The sequence below is a fragment of the Monodon monoceros genome, unplaced genomic scaffold, assembly GCF_005190385.1.
Source record: "Monodon monoceros isolate NGI ecotype Baffin Bay Population unplaced genomic scaffold, NGI_Narwhal_1 Super_Scaffold_5, whole genome shotgun sequence".
Taxonomy (NCBI): domain Eukaryota; kingdom Metazoa; phylum Chordata; class Mammalia; order Artiodactyla; family Monodontidae; genus Monodon; species Monodon monoceros.
Window position 1 is genome coordinate 33,925,732 of NW_021703782.1, and position 23,824 is coordinate 33,949,555.

General features: G+C 42.3%; 1 protein-coding gene across 5 annotated transcripts in view; it reads left to right on the forward strand.

Moving 5' to 3' along the window:
* The first annotated feature begins 5,948 nt into the window (after positions 1–5,948).
* The window catches only part of APTX (aprataxin), a 58,889-nt gene continuing 41,013 nt past the window's right edge, over positions 5,949–23,824 (forward strand). For 2 of the 5 annotated variants that reach the window (XM_029202452.1, XM_029202453.1), the window contains exons 1-7: positions 6,071–6,503; positions 13,086–13,222; positions 14,528–14,574; positions 14,813–15,115; positions 15,719–15,778; positions 16,598–16,824; positions 22,553–22,656. In XM_029202452.1, coding sequence (XP_029058285.1) covers positions 6,436–6,503; positions 13,086–13,222; positions 14,528–14,574; positions 14,813–15,115; positions 15,719–15,778; positions 16,598–16,824; positions 22,553–22,656 — 946 coding nt within the window. In that variant the 5' untranslated portion in view covers positions 6,071–6,435. Of the gene's footprint in view, positions 6,504–13,085; positions 13,223–14,527; positions 14,575–14,812; positions 15,116–15,718; positions 15,779–16,597; positions 16,825–22,552; positions 22,657–23,824 lie in introns of all 5 variants that reach the window. The other 3 variants (XM_029202454.1, XM_029202451.1, XM_029202455.1) reach the window with 3 other exon arrangements.

Below are 23,824 nucleotides of genomic sequence, written 5' to 3' on the forward strand. Positions count from 1 at the left end.
GTTAGATTCTTGAGAGAGTTAAGCTATGAAATCAACACATAGTGGGAGAGGTTAACTAGTATTGAAAGTAGGAGTTGAAAACAATAAAGTGTAAATTATAGGTGGAAAATTTTAAAGTAAATTGCAGGGTATAGTTTATGGATACATTAGCATGTTTACTCTGGGATGTATAGGACAGAACTTCTCTACTGGTACGCCAATTATGGGTGTGACTCTAAGAATTTTAAAAGATTATCATTAAAAACTTAATCAGAAATGACATAGCTATTTCACCATGAAACCTAATGTCAAAAAGGTAATATTCACAGAAACATGGTCAAGTTTCTTATGAAAAATTTTAAGATATTTTATTTGGATATTTAGCCAGAATCAATGTTATTTTCTCAAATGGTCTATTTAAAATTTTTATCACATATAATTATAAAGAAAATATAATGATTTTTTTAAACCAAGTTCCTCATAGACCTTAAGGTGACCCCAGTATGATCTGCATATATAATTTTATCTTTGTGCCATGACATCAAAAAGTTGGGAAGCAGTAGGAGTTACTAACTTACCTAAAAAAGAGAAATAAAATATCATTAGAAAATATCTAGGGACTTCCCTGGTGGCACAGTGGTTAAGAATCCACCTGCCAATGCAGGGGACACGGGTTCGAGCCCTGGTCTGGGAAGATTCCACATGCTGCGGAGCAACTAAGCCCGTGCACCACAACTACTGAGCCTGCGCTCTAGAGCCTGTGAGCCACAACTACTGAGCCCGTGTGCCACAACTACTGAAGCCCGTGCGCCTAGAGCCTGTGCTCTGCAACAAGAGAAGCCACTGCAATGAGAAGCCCATGCACCGCAACAAAGAGTAGCCCCTGCTCGCTGCAACTAGAGAAAAGCCCGCACGTAGCAATGAAGACCCAATGCAGCCATAAATAAATAAATAAATAAATAAACAAATTAATTAAAAAAAAAGAAAATGTTCAACAGGAGTGTATAGGTTGTATTCCCCCAGAAGCATACACAAGGCAAGGATTTGAGTGCAATTAGTTTGTTTAGGAGATGATAGCAGGAAGCATCAGTAGGGGAGTGGAGAAGTGAGACAGGGATGGGAGGGAAGTAGTACTGGTGGGTTAATGCACAGGTTACCCCTCTAGACAACTGGGGCTGGAGAGCCTCTGGGAGACAGAGTAGTGTATGCTTCAAAGTTGTTTCGCCCCAGGGGTGTGGAAACAAGTTCACCCATTCACTTCTTTACATCATTTTCACTACTGCTCCCAGGAGTGTAAATCCCATCCCTTCTGGCCTGTATGCAGTCGGAGTAGGCTCTTGGGGCCAGAGGAAGCTTTCAGGCAGAGTCGTAGGTACTCGCAGTGAGAAGTTTTTGGATATGTGAAGGATGCAACTACATGTATAGCTCACTAGGTTTTGGTCCTATCCTCATTAAGTGACTTTTGTTATTTGCCGTCTGACCTAGGTTGGCCTACAGAGAAGAATATGTCTTGTCTTATCCAGTTGCTACTGCCTCCAGAATAGCTCTTAAATCAGTCCACTTCTGTATTCTTGTCCAGGCTGCCAATATCCTTTGTGCTACATCAGTAAACTCCTAACTGCTCTCAGCCTTTCTATTCTCATCCTCCCTTCCAATCCGTTCTTCTTCACAGCAGCCACAGTGATCTTCATAAAATGAGAATCAAATAATGTCACTCCCTGGCTAACTCTTTAGGGTTTTTTCATTGACTATAGGATGAGCTTACATACAGTTCCTGAATGGTTTACTATCTGACCCTCGCTCATATATCACCGTTTTCCTCTTACAAACTACTCTTGAGCTCCATTGGATTTCTGTCATGCCTGAAAGAATATGCTAAAAGCCCTACTGTAGGGCTTTTGTACATGCCCTTTCCTCAGTCTAGATTATAGACCTAGAATATTCTTCTACCAAGTCTTATCTGTTTCATTTTCATCTTTCTGGACTCAGTTTAATTGTCCTTTCCTTAGATAGGTCTTTCCTGACACCCCTCCCCAACCCCTCCCACTCTACCCTCTCTCCTGCAACAAACAAACAAAATTTCCTAGCTATATTTTCTCTCAGAACTCTGTATTTTTCCTTTTGAGAAAATCTCTGAACCAGACCACTGCAGCCTCCCCAGGTTGGTCCTCTGGCTCCAACAGCCTTACCCTTAGACCAGGAGTCTCAAAGTATCAAAGAAAGAAGGGCCTTTAAGGGACGGGACAGATTATGTAAATGAGTGGGTGGAGACAATGGCAACTAGAGAGCACTTGGCAGCCACTCCAGTTCCAGCTGTTTGTTGCCAGAATTTGCTGGATTTCTTGATTTTTTTCCCAAGAGACCAAGAATCCTGATTTTCATGCAAGATTTTCTAATTTCTAACTGTTATAATTAAAAAAAAAATTACCCCCCCCGAGCAAAATAGCCAAAACAATCTTAGAAAAAGGAAAAAAAAAAAAACAACCAACAAAGTTGGAGGTCTCTCACCTCCTGATTTAAAAAGTTATTACAAAGCTACAGTAAGCAAAACAGGGTGGTACTGGACCAATGGAATAGAATAGAAAGCCCAGAAGTAAACCCTTGCATATGTAGTCAAGTGATTTTCAACAAGTATTCCAAGACCATTCAATGGAGGCAAGACAGTGTTTTCAACAAATTGTGTTGGGAAAACTGGATATCCACATGCAAAAGGATGATGTTGGATGCTTACTTTATACCATATAAAAAAAAAAAAACTCAAAATGGATCAAAGACCTAAATGTGAGACCTAAAACTGTAACACATAGGGGAAAAGCGTCCAATGATTTCTTGGATATGATACCAAAAGCATAGGCAGCAAGAGTAAATATAGATAAATTGGACTACATCAAAATTAAAAACTTCTGGGGCTTCCCTGGTGGTGCAGTGGTTAAGAATCTGCCTGCCAATGCAGGGGACACGGGTTCGAGCCCTGGTCTGGGAGGATCCCACATGCCGCGGAGCAACTAAGCCTGTGCACCAGAACTACTGAGCTTGCCTTCTAGAGCCTGTGCTGCACAACAAGAGAAGCCACCGCAATGAGAAGCCTGCGCACTGCAACGAAGACCCAATGCAGCCAAAAAAAAATAATAATAAATTAAAAACTTCTGTGCAGGGCACAGTTGACAGAGTGAAAAGGCAACCTATGAAATGGGAAAAAATATTTGCAAGTCATATATCTGATAAGGGGTTAATATCCAGAAGATTAAAAGAACTTCTACAATGCAACAGCAATAAAATAACATGATTAAAAAATGGGTAAAGGACTTGAATAGATATTTCTCTGAAGAAGATATACAAATGGCCAAAAAACATATGGAAAGATGCTCAACATCGCTAATCATTAGAGAAATGCACATCAAAGCCACAGTGAGATATCACCTTACCTCACACCCATTAGGATGACTGCTGTTAAAAGAAAAAAAAACCCAAATAAGAAAATAACAAATGTTGGCAAGAATGTGGAGAAATTGGAACCCTTGTACACTGCTGGTGTGAATGTAAAATGGTGCAGCCGCTATGGAAAACAGTAGGTGGTCCCTTAAAATATTAAAAACAGAATTATGAATCAGCAATCCCAAGTTTGGGTATATATACAAAATAATTGAAGGCAGGATCTCAAAGAGATACTTGTACAACGATGTTCACAGCAGCATTATTCATAATAGCCAAAAGGTGGAAGCAGTGGAATAGTGTGGTGTATACATGCAGTGGAATGTTTTTTAGCCTTGAAAAGGAGAGAGGTTTTGACACTTACAAGTGAATTAACCTTGAGGACATTATGCTAAGTGAAATAAGCCAGTCACAAAGAGACAAATACTGTATGATTTCACTTACATGAGGTATCTGGAGTGGTCAAACTCACTGTAACTTAAAGTAGAATGGTGGTTGCCAGGGATTGGGGGCGGGGAAATGGGGAGTTGTTTGAGTTTTGGTTTTGCAAGATTAAAAAGTTCTGGGAGGCTTCCCTGGTGGTGCAGTGGTTAAGAATCCGCCTGCCAGTGCAGGGTACACGGGTTCGAGCCCTGGTCCGGGAAGATCCCACATGCCGCGGAGAAACTAAGCCCGTGCTCCACAACTGCTGAGCCCGCGTGCCTAGAGCCCGTGCTCTGCAAAAAGAGAAGGCACCGCAATAAGAAGCCCGTGCACTGCAACGAAGAGTAGCCCCCACCCACGGCAACTAGAGAAAGCCCGTGCGCTGCAACGAAGACCCAATGCAGCCAAAAAAAAAAAAAAAGTTCTGGAGATAGATTTTACTACAATGTGAATATTCTTAACACTACTGAACTATACACTTAAAAACAGTTAAGATGGTAAGTTTTATGTTATTTGTATTTTGCCACAATTAAAAATTGAAAAAAAATTTTTATTTGAAAAAAACCAAACAAAAAAACTCCAAAACTCTGAGTATACTAACAAAACACATTTATCACAGTGTGTGGTTTGAAGCCTTTGCCTTCCATCAGTGAATTTCAAATCTAAGCATGTACAATATTAGGATAACCTGGTGGGCTTGTTAAACATATTGCTGGGCCTCGCCCCCCAGAGTTTCTGAATCAGTAAGCCTGGGGTGAGGACTGAGAATTTGCATTTCTAACAAGTTCCCAAGTGTTTTGAGGCTACTCCTACTGATCTAAGGATTATATTTTGAGGGCTACTGCATTAGATAAATACCACAGGCTTATTCTCTATTAATCTCTATATATGTGTTTGTGATAAATCTTTGGTTTTGGAGTCCTTGAAAATTTTGTGCCTGCCATGCCCCGAAGCCGTGCATTATGCCATGTGACCCTGCTTCTTGGGCCGGTAGTATGCTATAGAGAAATGGCTAGACCTAATAGGCTGGACATTTTTGCACAGTATATGTTGCATAATCCAACTAGACCTAATAGGCTGCCCAATTTTGCACAATATATGTTGAATAATCCAATTAGAATAATCCAGTCCAGTTTTGAATGCAAGACACAACATAGGCAGGTCAGGTTGAAGTAGAGGCTAAGAGAAGCTTAATTCTGAGGAAATAACTGGTCAGGTCACCAGAATAGCCTCTCTTTACCTCGAGCAATGTGAACCACATTCCACTGCCATGAGGCCTGTGTGGCTGCTGAGAAGCTTCCTGTGCTCCTCCACTTACTGGTGTGACCCTAATATAAACCTGCATCTTCTCTGCTAACAACTGTCAAGTCTCCCTTCCGTGTTTCCTGGAAGATCCTCCCACTCTGTTTTTATAGCTCTGATAATCGCCATCATACCATTGAGTCTCTGATTTTCTTTGGAAGGAAACAATATTCCAAATGAGAGAGGAGTTTTTCCATCTGCCAGAATGCCTTCGAATAATTGCAATATATGACTCTTAGGGAACATCTTGGAATTGCAGTAAAAATCGGTAAACACATCTCATTACAACATCCTGCTTTTCCCCTCCCTGACTGCCCCTCAGCCAGTTCATTTAGTGAAGACAGCATTAAAAAATCTTAGCAGGTTTCTCCGCTAAGGTTTCTCCCCTCCAGTCCTTTCTACCCCAGAATAGGAGAAAGCAGATTGTAGCTTTGAAAGGGGGCGGCCACAAGCAGCTACTGTCTACAGCGCAAAAGGTGGCCTTAAAAGTAGTGAGCTTTTCCTTATGAAGGGAATGTCGGAGGCTGGACGGCTGCCTAGAAACGGCCACCGAGAGGAGAGCAGCCTGAAGTCTCTCCCATTTCAGAAACTAAGAGGTGGTGACGGGGTAGCAGCTCTCGCATAGACAGATGCTGAGAAAGCTCGTCCTCTTTGGGATAACTGCCAAGATCCAAACTTGGACCGTGGCCCAATACAGGTCCAAGTGGGGCGGGCACTTCCGGATCCGGGCATCGGGCGAGATCCTGTCAGCAGGTAATCACTGGTTGCTCGCGAGTCTGTCTCGTGACGTCATCCCACAGCGCCGGAAGTGGAGGAGTAACGTGAGCTTGTCAGCCTCCGCCGTTTCTAGGTAAGGCGGTTATCGGCCTACCTCTTCTGCCTGCCGGGTTGAGAGCCGTGGGAGTGGGCCTCAGGCCGGGTCCGCTATTGCCTGTTAGGTGATGTGCCCTGAATAACGCTCTCACGGCTTCTTTCCCGGCAGGCGTTGCAGCATCCTCCGGCTCCAGGGCGCTAGGGCTCTGGGCTGCCCATTTCCCGTCTGCCGTGTTTTGGTGGCGCTCACGTTGGCCTCCGTCCCACTTCACGTTCGTTCACCTGTGCCCCTGGTACCTGTACCTAGCTTGGAACACAAGCAGAGGAAAGATTAGAGAATGGGCACTGTCCAACCCAAGGAGGCGGCGCAGCCTGTCAGGAAGGACATTGTTTTCTCCAGAAACGCTCCATGAGAGGAACTTGAGGGCCCTTCACAGCGTCCTCAACAGGCCTTACAGGAAGGCCAGAAGAAGCAAGCCTTTTCTCATGCAGACCGGTGATAGCGGTTCAACAAAGCAAGGATATAATTTCTATGTGGAATTAATGTGGTCCAGGTTTGGAGCCTTTTGAGAATTTGATTTATATTGAGCGTCATTAGAACACTTGAGACAGGACTCTTCACGTGGGAAGACACAACAGATTTGTGCCCTTTCACCATAGTTGCACAGTGCTCTCGGATGATCTTTTTACATTTCCTTAGCTCCTGCTTTCATCCTACCTACTATTAACAAGAGTGATAGTAGTGTTGAATGCTTGTTTTTTGCCAGATACTGAACTTTTTCTTCTTAATTTAGCCCTTGTGACAACGCTGTGGTGTAGAGCACTAATTAATATCGTTTTACAGCTGAAGAAATAAAAGACTTAGCTTAAATAACTGGCCACAAGTCACACAGTCCGTAGGTGGTGGAGGCAAGATTTGAACTTGAGCAGTTGGATTTCAGAGGCTTGGATGTTATCCACTATTTTATATTGATTTTCCTCAACTGTTTATCAAGTTCCCAAACACCTTACTCTGTTGTTGTGTACTATTTTAGGGAGAAAATTGAGGTCATCAGGTGAGCTTTCCCTCAAATTTCTGCCTCTGCCTTCCCTTCATACAGTCATCTAGCTTTACCCCTATCTTTACCTTTCCTTCAGTATCAGAGAATGAGCTGTCTCTTGATCAAAGCAATTTCCTTTATTTTTGCTTCTGACCTTTCTTTTATACTTTCACCTATGAGACCTTGTTTTCATTTGTCTTTTGTGCCCTTGTTTATGTCCCAGTTATGTATAAACAAGGTCAGGTTTCTCATATCCATGTGTGTGTCATCCCCCCGCCCCCCCACGCTCCCAAGCCAGAAAGAAAGAAAAAGTTCCTAGTGATCCATCTTCCTTTCGCTCTCATGCAGTAACTCTCTTCCCCTCTCATCCAAACTTTTAAAAGAGTATTCTAAATTCTGTCTCCAACTCCACCTCCTGTTCCTTTCTGCAGTCTAGCTTTCAGATCTGTCATTCCCCTGAAATTTTATCCTGTAGTCACTAGTGATTGATTATCAAACCAGATAGACATTCTTCAGTCATTACTGGATTCCTTTGCTGCTTTTGAAACTTGATGATACCTTTCACTCCCTACTCCTTTGCTTCTCAGGACAATACACTCAGCTGATTTATTCAACAAACATGTACTGTGATATAGAGATGAACAAGTCAAAGTGCCTCCTTCCTTTAAAGAGCTTACATTCTAGCTGTTTTTCCATGTGCCTCTCTCACCAGTCATTTCTCCTGTGGATAGTCTTCTTCCTCCTCTCCTAAAATGTTGGGTGTTTACAAGGCTTGTGACTTTGGCCCATTGTTCTTTTCATTCTGTACACACTGCCTAGGTGAGCACATCAACTAGCTTGGTTTTAACTCCCTCCTGCATGCTCCCAAATCGAAGTATCAGCTTAGATCTCCTCTGAGTTTCGTGCTCACCTCTGACTACCCTGGACAGCTCTGCCTGCGAGTCCCACAGACTGTTCAAATTCTGTCTTCTCTGAACTTACTCTTAGCACATCCATCACTAAATCTTGTTGATTTTGCCCCCTAAATATTTCTCAAATCTGTGCTCTTTTTTCCATCTCTATTATTGTCTTACTTTGGACCTTATCTTCTTTGATCTGAAATATGATGGCCTTCTAACTGGTATCCCCCACTCTAGTCCTGTATCCGACGTTATCAGTTCTCCACACAACCTACCCTCCTCCCCCAAATGATCTTTGAAAACACATCTGACTGAGTCAAAGTCCTGCTAATAATATTTAAGAGGATCTGTCTGTTCATTCATACAATCTTTTCTCTCATTCAGCAAATATTTATTGTTTACTAAATTGCAAAATCCATTAGAGCTTCTAACGTTTGAGCTTTGCAGCTGGTCACCCAGGGCTCTGCTTCATCTGGACCAGCCTGCATCTCCGTCCTCTTTTTTTACCTCATACTTAGGTTGCAGCAGCCCTGAACTGCTTCTTCATGTGCACTGTGCTGTTTCTTTGTGCACTGCCCTTGCTGTTCCCTTTGACTGGAATCTTCTCTCTGATTCCTTTCTCTTCTTCCTGCTCCTCACCTAATTAGGCTGCCCACTTTCACCTAATTAACCCAGTTAATGTATAGGTCTCATTTTAGGCCCACCTCTTATTGGAAACCTTCCTTGACACCTCCTTTCTCCAAGTCTAGGTTGGATATTCCAGCTTTGTGCTCCCACAACACCCTTTGCATAGACCAATCATTATACTTTCCACATTTGTTACAATTGTTTTTGAGTCTCTCCTCCACAAGACTCTGAGCCTTTTGAAGGCAGGTATGATGTATAATACCTGCATCATACAATACAAGTGAGATGTGTTACCTCCTTATTCCCAGCACCAGGGTGGCATAAGGTACATGGTAGACATGCAGTAATTTTGATTGAATGATCAAATGACTGAAGACAAAAAGTATATGATGTAGTGATTACGAACCCATTCTCAGGAGTTTCCTGGTGGTCTAGTGACTAGGATTCTGACCTTTCACTGCCGTGTCCTGGGTTCAATCCCTGGTCGGGGAACTGAGATCCTGCAAGCCATGCAGTGTGGTCAAAAAAACCCAAAACAAGACAACAACAGCAACAAAATAACCCGTTCTCTGGAATAATTCAAATCCTATCTCTGGCACACATTGGCTGTGTGACTTGAACGTGTTACTTTTCTTCTCTAAGACTTAAATTTTCCTTAGAATGAGAGTTGTGAAGATTAAATGAGATGATGTAAGTAAGACATTTAGCAAGTGCCTAGCACATGGTATGCACTTGATAAAAGTATGCTGAAGACCAGCAGATCCAAAAGTACAAGACCAGACCTAGCCTAGGCCAGTGACTTCCAGAGATCCTTCCTCCGAGTTCCTTGAATGGATGCAGTCTGTTTACAAGGAGATTATAATCTCATTTGGCCAGTGGGATTACATCCATATTTCATTTTCAGAGAAGGTAAATCCGACCACACGCAATAACAAGATGTAGAGAAGAGAAGAGGAGATGTAGAGGAGAGAAGGCTCTGTGAAGGCCTCAGGGAGGAGGTGGGACTTGGAGGTTGAAAAGAATTTTTTGTTTTTTTAGGAGGAAGGGAAGAGTATAATTCAGTACCAGGAGAGCATACTCATAATGACTTACTTGGGAGACCTGATGTAGTACGTTATACCTGAAGGATGTATGTGAGGGGAAGGAAGGAGAGAGAGGGATGGGTAAATGGGACTAGTTTTATGAAAAGAAGTGGGAGGTGAAATAAGTAACCTCTGTGGGGTTAAAGTATGAGAGTCTCAACTTCAAGCCTGAGGGATTTGGGATTGATCAGGGCTGTGCTGGACATTATGGTAGCCCTCAGCCACGTGTAGCTATCATAACTTTAAGGTAAATTTTAAAAAAGCTAAGTAAGAAATTTAGTTCCTCTGTTGCACCAGCTACATTTCAGTTGCTTGATTGTCACATGGTGGCTGCGTTAGTGTTTAGAACACTTGTATCATTGCAGAACATTCTTCTGGACAGCGTGTTCCAGGTTACCAGATTTCTGGCCTTGTGCGGCCCATCAGATCCCTTGGGTCCCTTAAGAAATAATCAGAATTTCTTTCTGACCAGTCCCTACAACTCTGGAGTGAAAAGTGTGGGGCTGAAAAATAGAGAATTAGGATTTACCCACATAAATGTGGAGATGGGGTTGCTCAGAGAGAGTAGCAAAGCACCCCACTTAAGAGGAGCTAGAGGAGGGGAGAGAGAAGGAAGGGAGGAGAACCTGGATAGGATTATTATCTGGTCATTCACTTGCAAATATTTATTATATTCTTGCTGTATGCTAGATATTAAGTGCTAAGGGTATAGTGGAAGGAAAAATGGCCTTGACTTCTGCTGTCATAGAGCTTGCAGTTTATGGAGTTTTACTGGATGAGTTATATTAAAGATTCAGGAACATCCATCCTTATGTGCTCCCCATATTCTAAAATGCTTCATTCCTAGAAGTTGGAATTGGAGGCTGAAATGGGCGAAGATATTGCTTAAGGTTAGTTACATAAGCATCCTGTAGTCACTGCTTCAGTTTCTCAAGGTGTAGTAAACAGAAACATTACAACTTCAGAACTTTAGAGGGAATGAAGCATGTGAATGTATGTTTGTGTGGGGCAGGAGGGGTAGGTCCTATTATCCTGCAAAAGTCAGCCATGCTCTCAGCTGTCCTCTGGATTCCCTCCTGTCCCTGCTATCCAACTGTTCTCTCTTCAGGCTTCTTTTATTATTACTGTGAGTAGTCAGTCACCAGATGACTTATTTCCCAATGCTTAATGAAGACATACTTCATTTCTCAGTCCATTACCTGCTCATTCATCAGTTTCCAGCAAGAGCAAACATGCCCCTCTGAACACATAGCGTTTAGAAGTGGGACTTGCCTGTAGCACCATCATCATTTGAGGCTCTGGGTTTAGGATTTTAGATTTACAGCTGACTCTTCATGCTCTTGCATCAGCTCCCTCACAAAGGAGTTGCCTTTTAGACCTAACTCTGGCCCACATTTAATTTATTAAATGACTCATCTCTGACTCTAGATTTCTCCACTCCAGCCTGCCTATATACAGCATCATTTCACCTCACTCTGCAGCTCAGACCCTGGCAGTTGTCTCCTATGGATTGTTAAATCTCAACTTTTTGGCCTAGTGTTCTTTCAACACCTTTGCCTTTTTTGGGTGACTCTCTGGGGCAGCTCCTCTGGGTTGGCCAACTAAGGTCTGCTTCTCACCCCTCACCCATGGCTTGTCATTGCTGAAATCTGTACCGTCACTTGTGCTTTTTGAAGTGGAATGTCCACTCCCACTCCTTTTCTTTCTTATCAGTCCCCTTGGCTCTTGGCTTTTTCTACTGGGCAGTTTCCAAAGCCTTTCCTGACTGATCCTATTTCTGTGACTGCACGTCTTCAGCACTCATTTGCTCACTCTGCTTTGTGTTATTCTGTCTTTGCAGATGGTAGTGAAACTCTGATTTTGAAAAATCTGGTTTCTTTTCTCTCCCCTTTGGATACAAAGCTTGTGCAGAGCGGCTGATTGAGTGTTGCCTTGCCTGCAAGGAGTGTTTCGCAAGGAGAGGGTATTAGAGGCTTGAGCATTAGTAGGGTTCTGGAGTCTAGGGAGGTGTCCCAAAGATCTAGTCTGTCCCTCCCACAGTTCCCTGTTCTGCCCCTAGGTGATCTCATCCTCTCTTTTTACCCTAACTTCTGTGACATGTTGATGCCTCTCATATATATACATTCAGTTAAGGACAAATACTTCCGTTTTGTGTCAGAACTGGTCATAATTCTTACAACTTTAACAACCTTGTGGCATTTACCTTTATAAGCCCCTGATTCTTTCTCTCCCCTGAAACACTTTCAGTTTTACTCAAAACTGTGTCTCCTGAATTGCAATTCCCAAGACTCCAAATAATGCACTTTATAGTCTCAAAAAATACACACACACACACACACACACACACACATATATATATATATATATATATACCTTCAGTCCCTTCCCCTCCTTGAGCTTCATACCCATATATCCTAGTGTGACTCTAGGATCTTCTGCAGGCAACTTAATCTAATTGCGTTTCAATCTGAAATCATCTCTTCTTCACTTATCATTTATCCCTAAATTATGTCTCCAGTGTATTCCTCATTTTGGGTAATGAGTATTTCCGAATTAGAAACCTTCACTCCCTTGTCATTCCCCAAATGCAGTCAGCAATAAGTCTACCTTCACAGTTTCTCCTGGCTCTTTTTCCTCTCCATCCTCTTTCTTCAGGCCTCGTCCCTCTCCCGAATTTCTTCTCTTTCTCTTCTACTGATATCCTACATGACCATAAAAGTTGTTTTACAAAAGAATATCAGACCCTCCAGTAGTGTTGTGCAGGTTGTGTATTGCACAAAGGTGCTGCATTCACACTTTAGAAATTGTAGGTTTGTATATTTATGATGACTATCTTCTGGCAGATGGCAGTAAAATGTGTTGTTCTAACATCAGTATGTTTTGACAGTTAAGGAATGGAAACCTTGATGCCTATGGAGAACATCCTCTGTTCTTATGTCCTTAGCTCTCTGCCAGGCAAGCTTCTCACCCTTTAAAACTGAGTGTGAATATCCCTTCCTCGTGAAGCCCTTTTTGATGCTCCCTACAAGAGTTAGGCTTTCCTTTCCCTGGGCTAAGGCCATATTTGGCTACTCCCTTCTTATAGTAGATATTACATTATGTTGTAATAATTGATATATGAGTCTGCCCCATTGTACTCCAGGCCCCTGAAGGCTAGGGACAATGTTTCATCGTTCTTTGATCCTCAGCAGGTAGCTTAATGTCCAGCACATAGAGTATATCAATAAACATAACAAATATTTGATTACATAGCATGACTGAGGAACAGAAGTAAATACTTTACCCATATTGTTTTATTTAATCCTCACAACACCTTCATGAGTCCTGTCATTATCACATTTTACAGGTGAGGAAATTGAGACTAGGGAGGTGAAGTCACTTGCCTCAAGATGAACAGCTGGTAAATGGCATGTGTGGTGGTGCTGGGGTGTGGTCCTGGAGGACCTGTGCTAGTTTTTCCAGCGATTCTCTTGTGTTTTGTCTCTCAGACTAATGATGCGGGTGTGCTGGTTGGTGAGACAGGACAATCGGCACCAGCGAATCAAACTTCCACATTTGGAAGCAGTCATGGTTGGGCGCAGCCCCGAGACCAAGATCACTGACAAGAAATGTTCTCGACAGCAAGGTAACTGGTCATAGGATTGTGGAGATTACCATGTTTGGTTCCCTCAGATGGTGATATAATCAAAGATGTACATTTCCTGGATGCTACTGATGGAAAACCTTTTGTGTGCCATAAACAAAACTCAGGAACTGAGCTCTTTTAGCCAGTGCTAGGGCCCCATGCACTCCTGACTCCACCCTCTGAAAGTGGTTAATATTCAGTGTTGGGAGCAGGCAGGTTCTATCCTGTACTATGGGTTGGTGGAACTGAGTTCTGCACTCTGCTTTGCCCAGGGAGATTCCTCTTTGGGCAGTGAGACAATTGAATTCTGGGATTTCCAGTTTGGAACCATGTCTGAGAAGTGATGGGATGGTTTCGTCCTTTACATTTTGCCACACACAGAGGGTGGTATCTTTAAAAGACTATGACATCTAGCTCTTGAAATGTCTTTTGTGGGATTTAATGAAATGAAAGTCCTTAGGAAAAATCTTTACCATGTACCTCATTTTTTACTTGTAAACTCCAGACATGCTCACTGCTACCAGGCCTCCCCCTGCAGTGTGTTTGCCATGGTTCCTAAGGCTTGGAGTCTGCAGCACTGATTATGGTTTTTCCCACATGAGTTAATCTAAATGGGAAAAAGAAAAATGCCATGCTTGAGCTGGCTAAGCCAAACATACAGAAGCCGACACTGCTTCTTGCTCTCTGTCTGCCTTGTCACAGCAGCAGCTGTAGGGATGTATATGTCAGCCTGTCCAGAAGCTTTTTATTCACGTATCTGAACACAAGTATTTAGTGTTACTTCTTCCCACACATGCTCAGACTGTTCTGTCCCTGCAATCCTTTTTCTAGAATATTCTTTCTACTCCTCCTACCCAAGGCCAGCTGAACTTCAGTTTTCCAGGAACGTATCTTTTACCTTTTTCTCTGTTGAAGGCATCTGATGGTTTCATACAATAGTGGAAGTCTTGATTTAATCCTGAGATATAAGAGCTTGTGAGAGAAATGGGTCCCCTTTCCTGACTGCAGAGTCTGTGATCTTGAGTGGGCCAAGGGCTCTGGAATAGGGAGACTTGTGGGGATTCAGTGTAGCTGCCTTATAAAGATATTAGCAGTAGCTAAGGGAGTATGTACACTGTTGGGCATTTTATGGAAGGACCTGGAGCCCTAGCCACCTGAATAATGGATGATTTTGCTCTTAGGCCTTTGAGGAAACCCTTGTCACATTGCCTCCTGGAGTGAGGCTTCATTGTCTTGTAAGGAGAACAGGAGCAAGTGCCTGGTTCTTCATGGCATTTGGGTTTAACTTTTTTCAATCTCTTTCAGTACAGTTGAAAGCGGAGTGTAACAAAGGATATGTCAAGGTAAAGCAGGTATGTCTTATTTGTAACTTGGATTTCCATGTTATACTTGATGATTTTCTTACACTGTTGACTTTAGAATGTCTGTGCCAGCCAATAAAGGGTTCTCTGTCACGTGTGGAAGTGGCAGAGTAACGGAAGTGAATATTAAGCACAGTGCCTGGCACATAGTAAGTGGTGAACATAGGAGTAGCTATATTGCTAATGGTGTTATTGCTATTATTATAATTATTTTCTGATTATTCCATAGGTAGGGGTCAATCCCACCAGCATTGACTCACTCATAATTGGGAAAGACCAAGAGGTGAAGCTGCAGCCTGGCCAGGTCCTCCACCTGGTGAATGAACTTTATCCATATATCATAGAGTTTGAGGAAGAGACAAAGAACCCTGGCCTGGAAACACACAGGAAGAGAAAGAGGTCAGGCAACAGTGATTCTGTAGAAAGGGATGCTGCCCAGGAAGCTGAGCCCAGTACAAGACTAGAACCTGGGAGCAACCCTAGCCAGTGCTCTGTGCCCCCAAAAAAGGAGAAAGATGCATCCACCAAAAAGGTGAGGGTAGTGTGCTTGATAGATGATGTGGAGATTAAATGAGGTGTAATGACTACTTAATTGTTTTGTACGCAGTAAAGCCCAGACATGCCTAAGGGGTTATTAACCATGATGAAAGAGTCACTTGTTTGTGTCACCAGTCACTTGGGTGAATATCCCTTTATGTACTTTTCTCTTGAATTTCTGAGGTAAGCCCCTTGAAGGTAGGGTGATAATGGCAGTGTGCTTAACACTGAGCTGCTAAAATGGGTCAGTGTATATCTATAGAAGGTTAAGATTGGAACATTCTTCATAGATCATGTGATTCACATCCTGATGTCAAAGTGGAAACTTAGGTTGTAGATGGAGTGGGAGAGGGCAAAGAAGATGCAGTTCACACTCTGGTGTTTCCAGCCTCTGTCTAGACATGCAGCTCTGAATATGGGAAGAAAATGGGGATGGCTTATGGTTCATAAAGGAAAAGATTGAGGTAAAGAGATATAGTTTAATTCTTAAAGACTGACCTTCTTTCCAAGTTTGGTTGGACTTTGCTGACGTCCAGTATTAACTACTGACAAATTTAACTATCGCATTTGTGATTTACATTGCCCCTTTTTGCTCTAGGAATCATTGGGCCACTGGAGTCAAGGCTTGAAGATTTCAATGGCGGACCCCAAAATGCAGGTCAGAATAAAATTTTGGCATTGAAATACATTTCACGTTTTAAATGATCACTTCACAGAGTTCATAACTACAAATGAAATCAAAGGAGATTAGTCCTTCTGAGTGAGATTCGTTTTACTGGGCTATTTTGTGAGATCAAGTGGCTTTTCTCATTGTCAGTAAGTTAGCAACTGGAGTTCTTTGGAGAGAAGCCAAGTTCTTCAAATGAATATCCCTTCTGCCTTGTTCCTCCTAAACTTCTGGGTACTATTATTATAAGGGAAGTTGTGTTAACCTTAGTGTGGTCTCTTTCAACAGAGTGTCAGATAATGTATAGTGACTGTAGTTACTGGGCTGCCCTGGGATTAATAGTCAGGCATCATCCTGGGAGGAGTCTGAGTTCTTAAATTACATCCTGGGGTGACAAGGGGCAATCTGATAGGGCTTCTTGGAACACACTTGCATGTATCATGTGGTCTGCTGTGTTAGAGTGAGAATAGTGCATTTGAATTCATGCCTTCAGGGGTTTTACATCAGATCCTCAGGAACTATGTGCCTCTTCTGTGTGTTCTGTGTAGTGTGGTGACTGAAAACAGACTGGAGTCAACTAGATCTGTGTTGGAATTCTAGACTTCCCACTTAGTACTGATAACTATGTGACCTGGGGCAAGACACTCAACTTATCTGAGTGTCTGTGCTTTCATTGGTCAAAATTGGGATACTAAGACCTTCTGCACAAGGTTGTGGTGGGAATTAAGTGAGTTAATGAATGTGGCTGTATCTGGCACACACAAGATGCGCTGTAGATGTCCGTTTCCTTCTCTTGTGCCCCTCTGCTAGGTTTACAAAGATGACCAGGTGGTGGTGATTAAGGATAAATACCCCAAGGCTCGTCACCACTGGCTGGTCTTACCATGGGCCTCCATTTCCAGTCTGAAGGCTGTGACCGGAGAACACCTTGAGCTCCTCAGACACATGCACACTGTGGGGGAAAAAGTGATTGCAGACTTCGCTGGGTCTAGCAAACTCCGCTTCCGATTGGGCTACCATGCCATTCCCAGCATGAGGTAAGCCTTGTGGGGAGTGCTGGTGTGTCCTGGTTCTATCTAGGTGGACAGATGGATTCAGCCTGGGTCTGCTGACTGTGCTTATAGCCCTGAGGTCCAGGGGAGTAGGGTGGGGTGTTTCCAAGGCAGGTGGGCTGAAACTTCAACCCTCCTGCCTGACTTGCTCGTAAGCCTTGAGTTCCTACTTCTGCTTATAATTTGATAACTTTCAGTTCTTTGTTCTTCTCAAAGTGTAAACTCTGAGAGCCTAACTTATGAACTAGATGAAGCAGCTTCATTGCCTTCGGGTGAAGAACTGTGGTCAGTGGCTTTTATCAGATTTTTCAGAAGCATCTATAACCCCTAAATGATTAGGAACCATTGCTTTGAAGGAGGCAAGCATCACTGAATTCTTTCATGACAGCCTAGTAGATCTAAGATTTAAAATAAAATGAGAAAAAAGTGTAGAGCCTGTTTTCCTTTGGCTCATACCCAGAAGGATTCAGAAATTAATGACTGATTCTTTTCAAGGAATGAAAGCAAGGCAGATCTCCAATTCTTTTGAGCTAAGCAACAAGATAAGCAGAGGGATTGGGTTTCTGAGTCTTTATCTTAGGCTGTTTTTTTTTTTTTTTTGGTAAAATATACATAACATAAAATTTACTATTTTAACTATTTTTAAGTGTACAGTTCAATGGCATTAAGTACATTCACATTGTTGTGCAACCATCACCACCATCTATTTCTAGAACTTTTTTCATCTTCCTGAATTACCTCTCATTCCTTCCTCCCCCTAGCCCTTGGCAACCACGATTCTACTTTCTGTTTCTATGAATTTGACTTCCCTAGGTACCTCGTATAAGTGGAATTATACAGTATCTGTTGTTTTGTGGCTGGATTATTTAACTTAGGATAATGTCTTCAAGGTTCATCCATATTGTAGCATGTGTCAGAATTTCTTTTGGTTATTTTATTTAACCACCTAACAGTCTTCACATTTTATTAGGTGGGTAATTATGACTTAGATTACTGGTTACTTTAATGAGTGAAATTTTTGTGCCACATTTTTTCCCCATCAATACTCTTTATTTTAAATTGAGGCATAACTTACATACAATAAAATGCACAATAAGATCTATAGTTTGATCAGTCTTGATGTATATGCCATGTAACTATCACTGTGATCAAGATACAGACCATTTCTATCATCTCCCAGGAAGTTCCCTTGTGCTCCTTTCTTGCAGTCCTCCCCTCAATCCCCCCGTGTTGTTCTCCTTTCTTTCAGCATAGATTAGTTTTGTCTGTTCTAGAACTTCATATAAGTGGAATCATACAATGTATACTCTTTTTCTGTCTTTTTTTGGTCAGCATAATGGATTTTGAGATTCATGCATGTTGTTGTGTATATCATGGATATACTTCATCTTTTTGCTCTTGTATAAATACCCAGAAGTGGAATTGCTAGGTCACAGGGTGGAAGTTATGTTGTATCTCCTTAAAAAAATATTTTTTAATTGTTAAAACCTTATTCAAAAATTTAGGGCAAAAAGTCACCCATAATCCTATTTCCCTAATACTGCAGAGCTCATGACTAACAGCCCTTGATCACAAAGCCCTTTTCACGTAGTAATCATGGTGTCCATACCCTTTTTTAAAAAAAATTTTTAATTGGGGTGCTTCCCTGGTGGTGCAGTGGTTGAGAGTCCGTCTGCCGATGCAGGGGACACGGGTTCGTGTCCCGGTCCGGGAGGATCCCACATGCCACGGAGCGGCTGGGCCCGTGGGCCATGGCCGCTGAGCCTGCGCGTCCGGAGCCTGTGCTCCGCAACGGGAGAGGCCACAACAGTGAGAGGCCCATGTACCGCCAAAAAAAAAAAAAAAAAAAAAAAAAATTTTAATTGGGGTGTAGTTGCTTTACAATGCTGTGTCAGTTTCCGCTGTACAACGAAGTGAATCGATTATATGTATACATATATCCTCTCCCTCTTGGAGCTCCCTTCCCCCGCCCCCATCCCACCCATTGAGGTCACCACAGAGCACAGAGCTAAGCTCGCTGTGCTATACAGCAGGTTCCCACTAGTTATCTATTTTACACATGGTAGTGTATATATGTCAATCCTAATCTCCCAATTCATCCCACCCCCTGCTTCCCACCCTGTGTTCACACGTCTGTTTTCTGCATCTGCTATTGTGCTAAGGAGAATGCTAAAGGCACGAGCTGTGACTGGTGTGGGTGGGAAGCAAAATGACCAGTAAGTAAAGTTTCCAGTTACATATCCTTTTATGATCACTCTTTTTTTTGCGGTACGCGGGCCTCTCACCGCTGTGGCCTCTCCCATTGCGGAGCACAGGCTCTGGACGCGCAGGCTCAGCGGCCATGGCTCACGGGCCCAGCTGCTCTGCGGCACGTGGGATCCTCCTGGACTGGGGCACAAACCCGTGTCCCCTGCATCGGCAGGTGGACTCTCAACCACTGCGCCACCAGGGAAGCCCTATGATCACTCTTTATGATATCATTTTGAATAAATTAAAGATAGGAAGGAAAAGGTAATAAATATTTTTTCTATTGTAAAAGTAATATATTTTCAATTTAGAAAATATAAAACTGGAAGTATGAAGTAGAACAAAGATCTTCCATAATATCACCACTAATTAAACTCTAGACCTTATTCGAATTTCAGCCATTTTTCTTTCCATTCTTTTTCTGCTCCAGGATCCCACATTGCATTTATTTGTTGTCTCTCCTTAGTCTCCCTGATCTGTGACAGTTCCTCCTCCTTTTCTGGTTTTCATGACCTTGACACTTTTGATGGGTACTGGCTAGTTGTTTTATGGGATGTCTCTCAATTTGAGTTTGTCTGATGTTTTTTCATGACTAGATTAAGGTTATCAATATACCACAGAAATGATGTGTGTCCTCAGTGCATCATATCAAGGAGTGCCTGATGTCGAGATGGTTTGTTGCTCATGATATTCACCTTGATCACTTCGTTGAGGTGATGTCTGCCAGGTTTCTTTACTCAAAGTTACTGTTTTTCCCTTGTAATTGATGAATATCTTGGGGGGGGATGTTTAAGACTATGCTACTATATATTTTCTCCTCAAACTTTTGCCCAGTGATTTTAGCATCTATTGGTGGATCTTGCCTGCAACAGTTATTATTATGGTGTTTACCTAATGGTAATTTTATGTTTCCCTCATTCCTTCTAATTTATTAATTGGAATTACTCTGTGTGGAAGAACTGTCCCTTCTCCCCCATTATGTATTTATTCAATACACGTATGGACTCATGGATATTTATTTTAGTCTATAGGATTTAATTTAATCTATCTCTGTTTGTTGCTCAAATTGTTCCAGCTTTGGTCATTGGAAATTCCTTTAGATTGGCTCCTGTATCACTTTGACATGCCCCAAACATTTTTTGAGCTCTTCCTTATTTTCTGGCTCCTTATTTTTTGGAACAAGATGTTCCAGGCTTATCTTATATTTTTCCTGTTCTAGCCCTGGAATGAACCACTTTTCCAAAGAGCCCTAGTTCTTTTTAGTGGATAATGACATTTATAAGCCAAGACTAGGGCACGAGGTTTCTGTAGAGAGAAGTGGTTGGTTCCAGAGTATCTTTGCTTCTAGGTCCTCTTAGCAGATGAAGCCAGGAAATACATGCATGAATCCTTACCCACACAGATACATGCACCTCTCTGTTTATTTCTCTGTTTACCTACCTGTACATGTGTATGGAAAGCCATGAGCTCATGCTGATACTTCTGATTCCAGTCCAACTCCACAGGTTCATCCTTGTCTTCCTGTTTCCTTTTTTGTGACTTCTTTCTCCAACAGTGAGAAATTTGGCTCTCTTTAGCTACAATTAGTTCACTTATTTGTTCAGTCCTAGTATACACATAAAATAGTTGCAGAATTGCTAATCCGCACCCAGGTGAGAAAGACATTTTGCTCACTAGAGTACAGGCTTTGTATAACGTTCTTTTTATCTTTACAGAATCCAGTCAAAATACTGTTTTCCAAGCTTAACTAGGTAGTTATTTTCTTCCTGACCCCCTTCAGTGTGGTTCCCTTTTTATTTGTAATACAGTTAGGTTTATTTGTTACTGCTTATATTCCATTTTAAATTCCCACACGGCACTGGTTAGTTTTGATGATTTGTTGGGAGAATGTGAAATATTACTGATTCTAAGAGTCAAAGCTATACAAAAAGTCATCCTACTTGGTTTAACAAGTCCAAAAGCAAACTCTTCGTTTTCTTCCTCAAACCTGCTTTTCCTGAAGCTTCTTCATCTTAGCAAGTGGCACCTCCCCAAACCTACATCCAATCCATTAGTTGGTGCTGTTGGTTCTATTCCAGAATATATTCAAAATTGGATTGCTTCTTGTCATCTCGACTGCTATAGCTCCTGTCTAAAACATGATTATTTCTGGCCTGGACTGCTGTAGCAGCCTCCTAACTGGTCTCTCTGTATCCATCCTTACCCTTTCTACAGTCCTTTCTCCACACAGTAGCCAGAGTGATCTTATCAAGTGTCAATCAGATAACAGGACTCCCCTGCTTAAAATCCTTCAGTGGTTCCCCAGTGTAATCAGAATAAAATGCAAACCCTCTGCCAACCTATAAGACCCTTTATGATCTGGCTTCTACCTAGTTCCTGCTCCTTGTTTCCAGCCATTCCAGCCATATTTCCTTTCTGCTCCTTGGTTGCACCAAGCCCTTTTTCAGGGCCTTCACACTTGGTCTCCCCACTCCCTGAAACACTCTTTCAGATCTTTGCTTTCATGACTGCTTTCTCAGCTCAAATCACTGCCTGGGAGAGGCCTTCCCTGGACACCCTAGCTACTTAAAGAGGCAGCCTCTACCCTCAGGCACTCTCTATCCCATTTCCCTGTTTTATTTTTTTCTTAGCAATGTTAACATTTTGAATTTTCCTTGTTTATCTGTTTACTTATTTATTATTTCTCTCCCCTCTTTAGAATATAATTTCTGTAAGGGCATAGGCCTTTCCCATTTTGTTCACTGCTAAATTCCCAGTGCTAGTACAGTGCTTGGCCCGAGTAGGTACTTAATGAGCCGTAAATAGTCTTTTTTTAAAAATTTTTTAAATTAGGATATAGTTGCTTCACAATGTTGTGCTAGTTTCTGCTGTACAGTGAAGTGAATCAGCCATACGTATACACATATCCCCTCCCCTCTGGTTTTCCCTCCCCTCTAGGTTACCTCAGAGCATCGAGCAGAGTTCCCTGCGCTATACAGCAGGCTCTCATTGGTTATCTATTCCATACATAGCAGTGTATACATGTCAATCCCAGTCTCCCAATTCATCCCATCCCCTTTCCCCTCTCAGTGTCCATGCATTTATTCTCTACGTCTGTCTCTATTTCTGCTTTGCAAATAAGATCATCTATACCATTTTTTTAGATTCCTCATATATGCATTAATATATATTGGGTTTTCTCCTTCTGACTTACTTCACTCCGTATGACAGTCTCTAGGTCCATCCATGTCTCTACAAATGACCCCATTTCGTTCCTTTTAATGGCTGAGTAATATTCCACTGTGTATATGTACCACATCTTCTTTATCCATTCATCTGTCGATGGACATTTAGGTTGCTTTAAATAGTCTTAAGTGAATGAATGAATGAGTTAAATGGAAACACTATCAATATTTTACATACCCATACTTTTTGTCATTTTGATTAAGCTAGGTTTAATGGTCAGTCTTTGTTTCCTCTCAACTAGCCATGTACACCTTCATGTGATCAGCCAGGATTTTGATTCTCCTTGCCTTAAAAACAAAAAACACTGGAATTCTTTCAATACCGAATACTTCCTCGAATCACAAGGTAAACGGTGTTCTTTGGTTTTTACATTTGTTTCATTTTCTCACTTGTTCATTTTTTTTTAATTAATTAATTAATTTACTTTTGGCTGTGTTGGGTCTTTGTTGCTGTGCACGGACTTTCTCTAGTTGGGGTGAGAGGGGACTACTCTTTGTTGCAGTGTGCAGGCTTCTCATTGCGGTGGCTTCTCTTGTTGCAGAGCACGGGCTCTAGGCGCATGGGCTTCAGTAGTTGTGGCACGTGGGCTCAGTAGTTGTGGCTTGCAGGCTCTAGAGTGCAGGCTCAGTAGTTGTGGTGCACGGGCTTAGTTGCTTGGCAGCATGTGGGATCTTCCCCGATCAGGGATCGAACCCCTGCATTGGCAGGCGGATTCTTAACCACTGCCCCACCAGGGCCCTTCTCAGTTGTTCTTATAATTGATTCATTTGTTTCCCAAAATAACCTGGCTTCAAAAACCCATGTACAACTTTGTGTTGCCTGTACAGAGAGCCCCATTAAAAGAAACTGGGTTATTTGGATTGTAGTAGGATTGCCACTTTGCTGTGAGCAGCCTTCTTCGGGGACTTAGAATGCTGTTATGTCAGGGTCTAAAAATGATTGTTTATTTTAACAATGGGGGACTTCAGAGCTTGTCCTGAGAATTATTGGAGTTCATGGATCTGAAAGCTCTAAACAGTTATTTCTTCCTTCTGCCAGCAGCTAGGGGGCTGCCTTCCGTCAAGAGTGGTTACTTAACAGGGGAAGGCTGTGTATACAGAAGGAAGCATTTCCCAGTGTGTATACTGTGGAACTTCATCATGCTGGGATGTTAATGATGACAGCTCCCATTGACCAAGGGCTAACTAGGGGTAAAGCCCTGTGATAATTAGCCTTTGACATAGTAACATGGATTGCTTAGAGTGTATCCTGAAGGAATGTAACCATCTCAGAAATAAGTTGCTCAGATTTAGAACCTGACTGAGCCCATTTTCCCAATAGTGAATGTAACCTCAAGTTTACTAGCTTTAAGGATACCTGGCATATTTGGGAGTCAGATTTTGTTCCTTCCTTCCTTCCTTCTTTCCTTCCTCTCTCCCTCCCTCCCTCCCTCCCTCCCTCCCCCCCCCTCCCTCCTCTTTCTTTCTTTTTTTCCTTCCTTTCTCTCCTTCTTTCTTCTCCTTCTCCTTCCTCC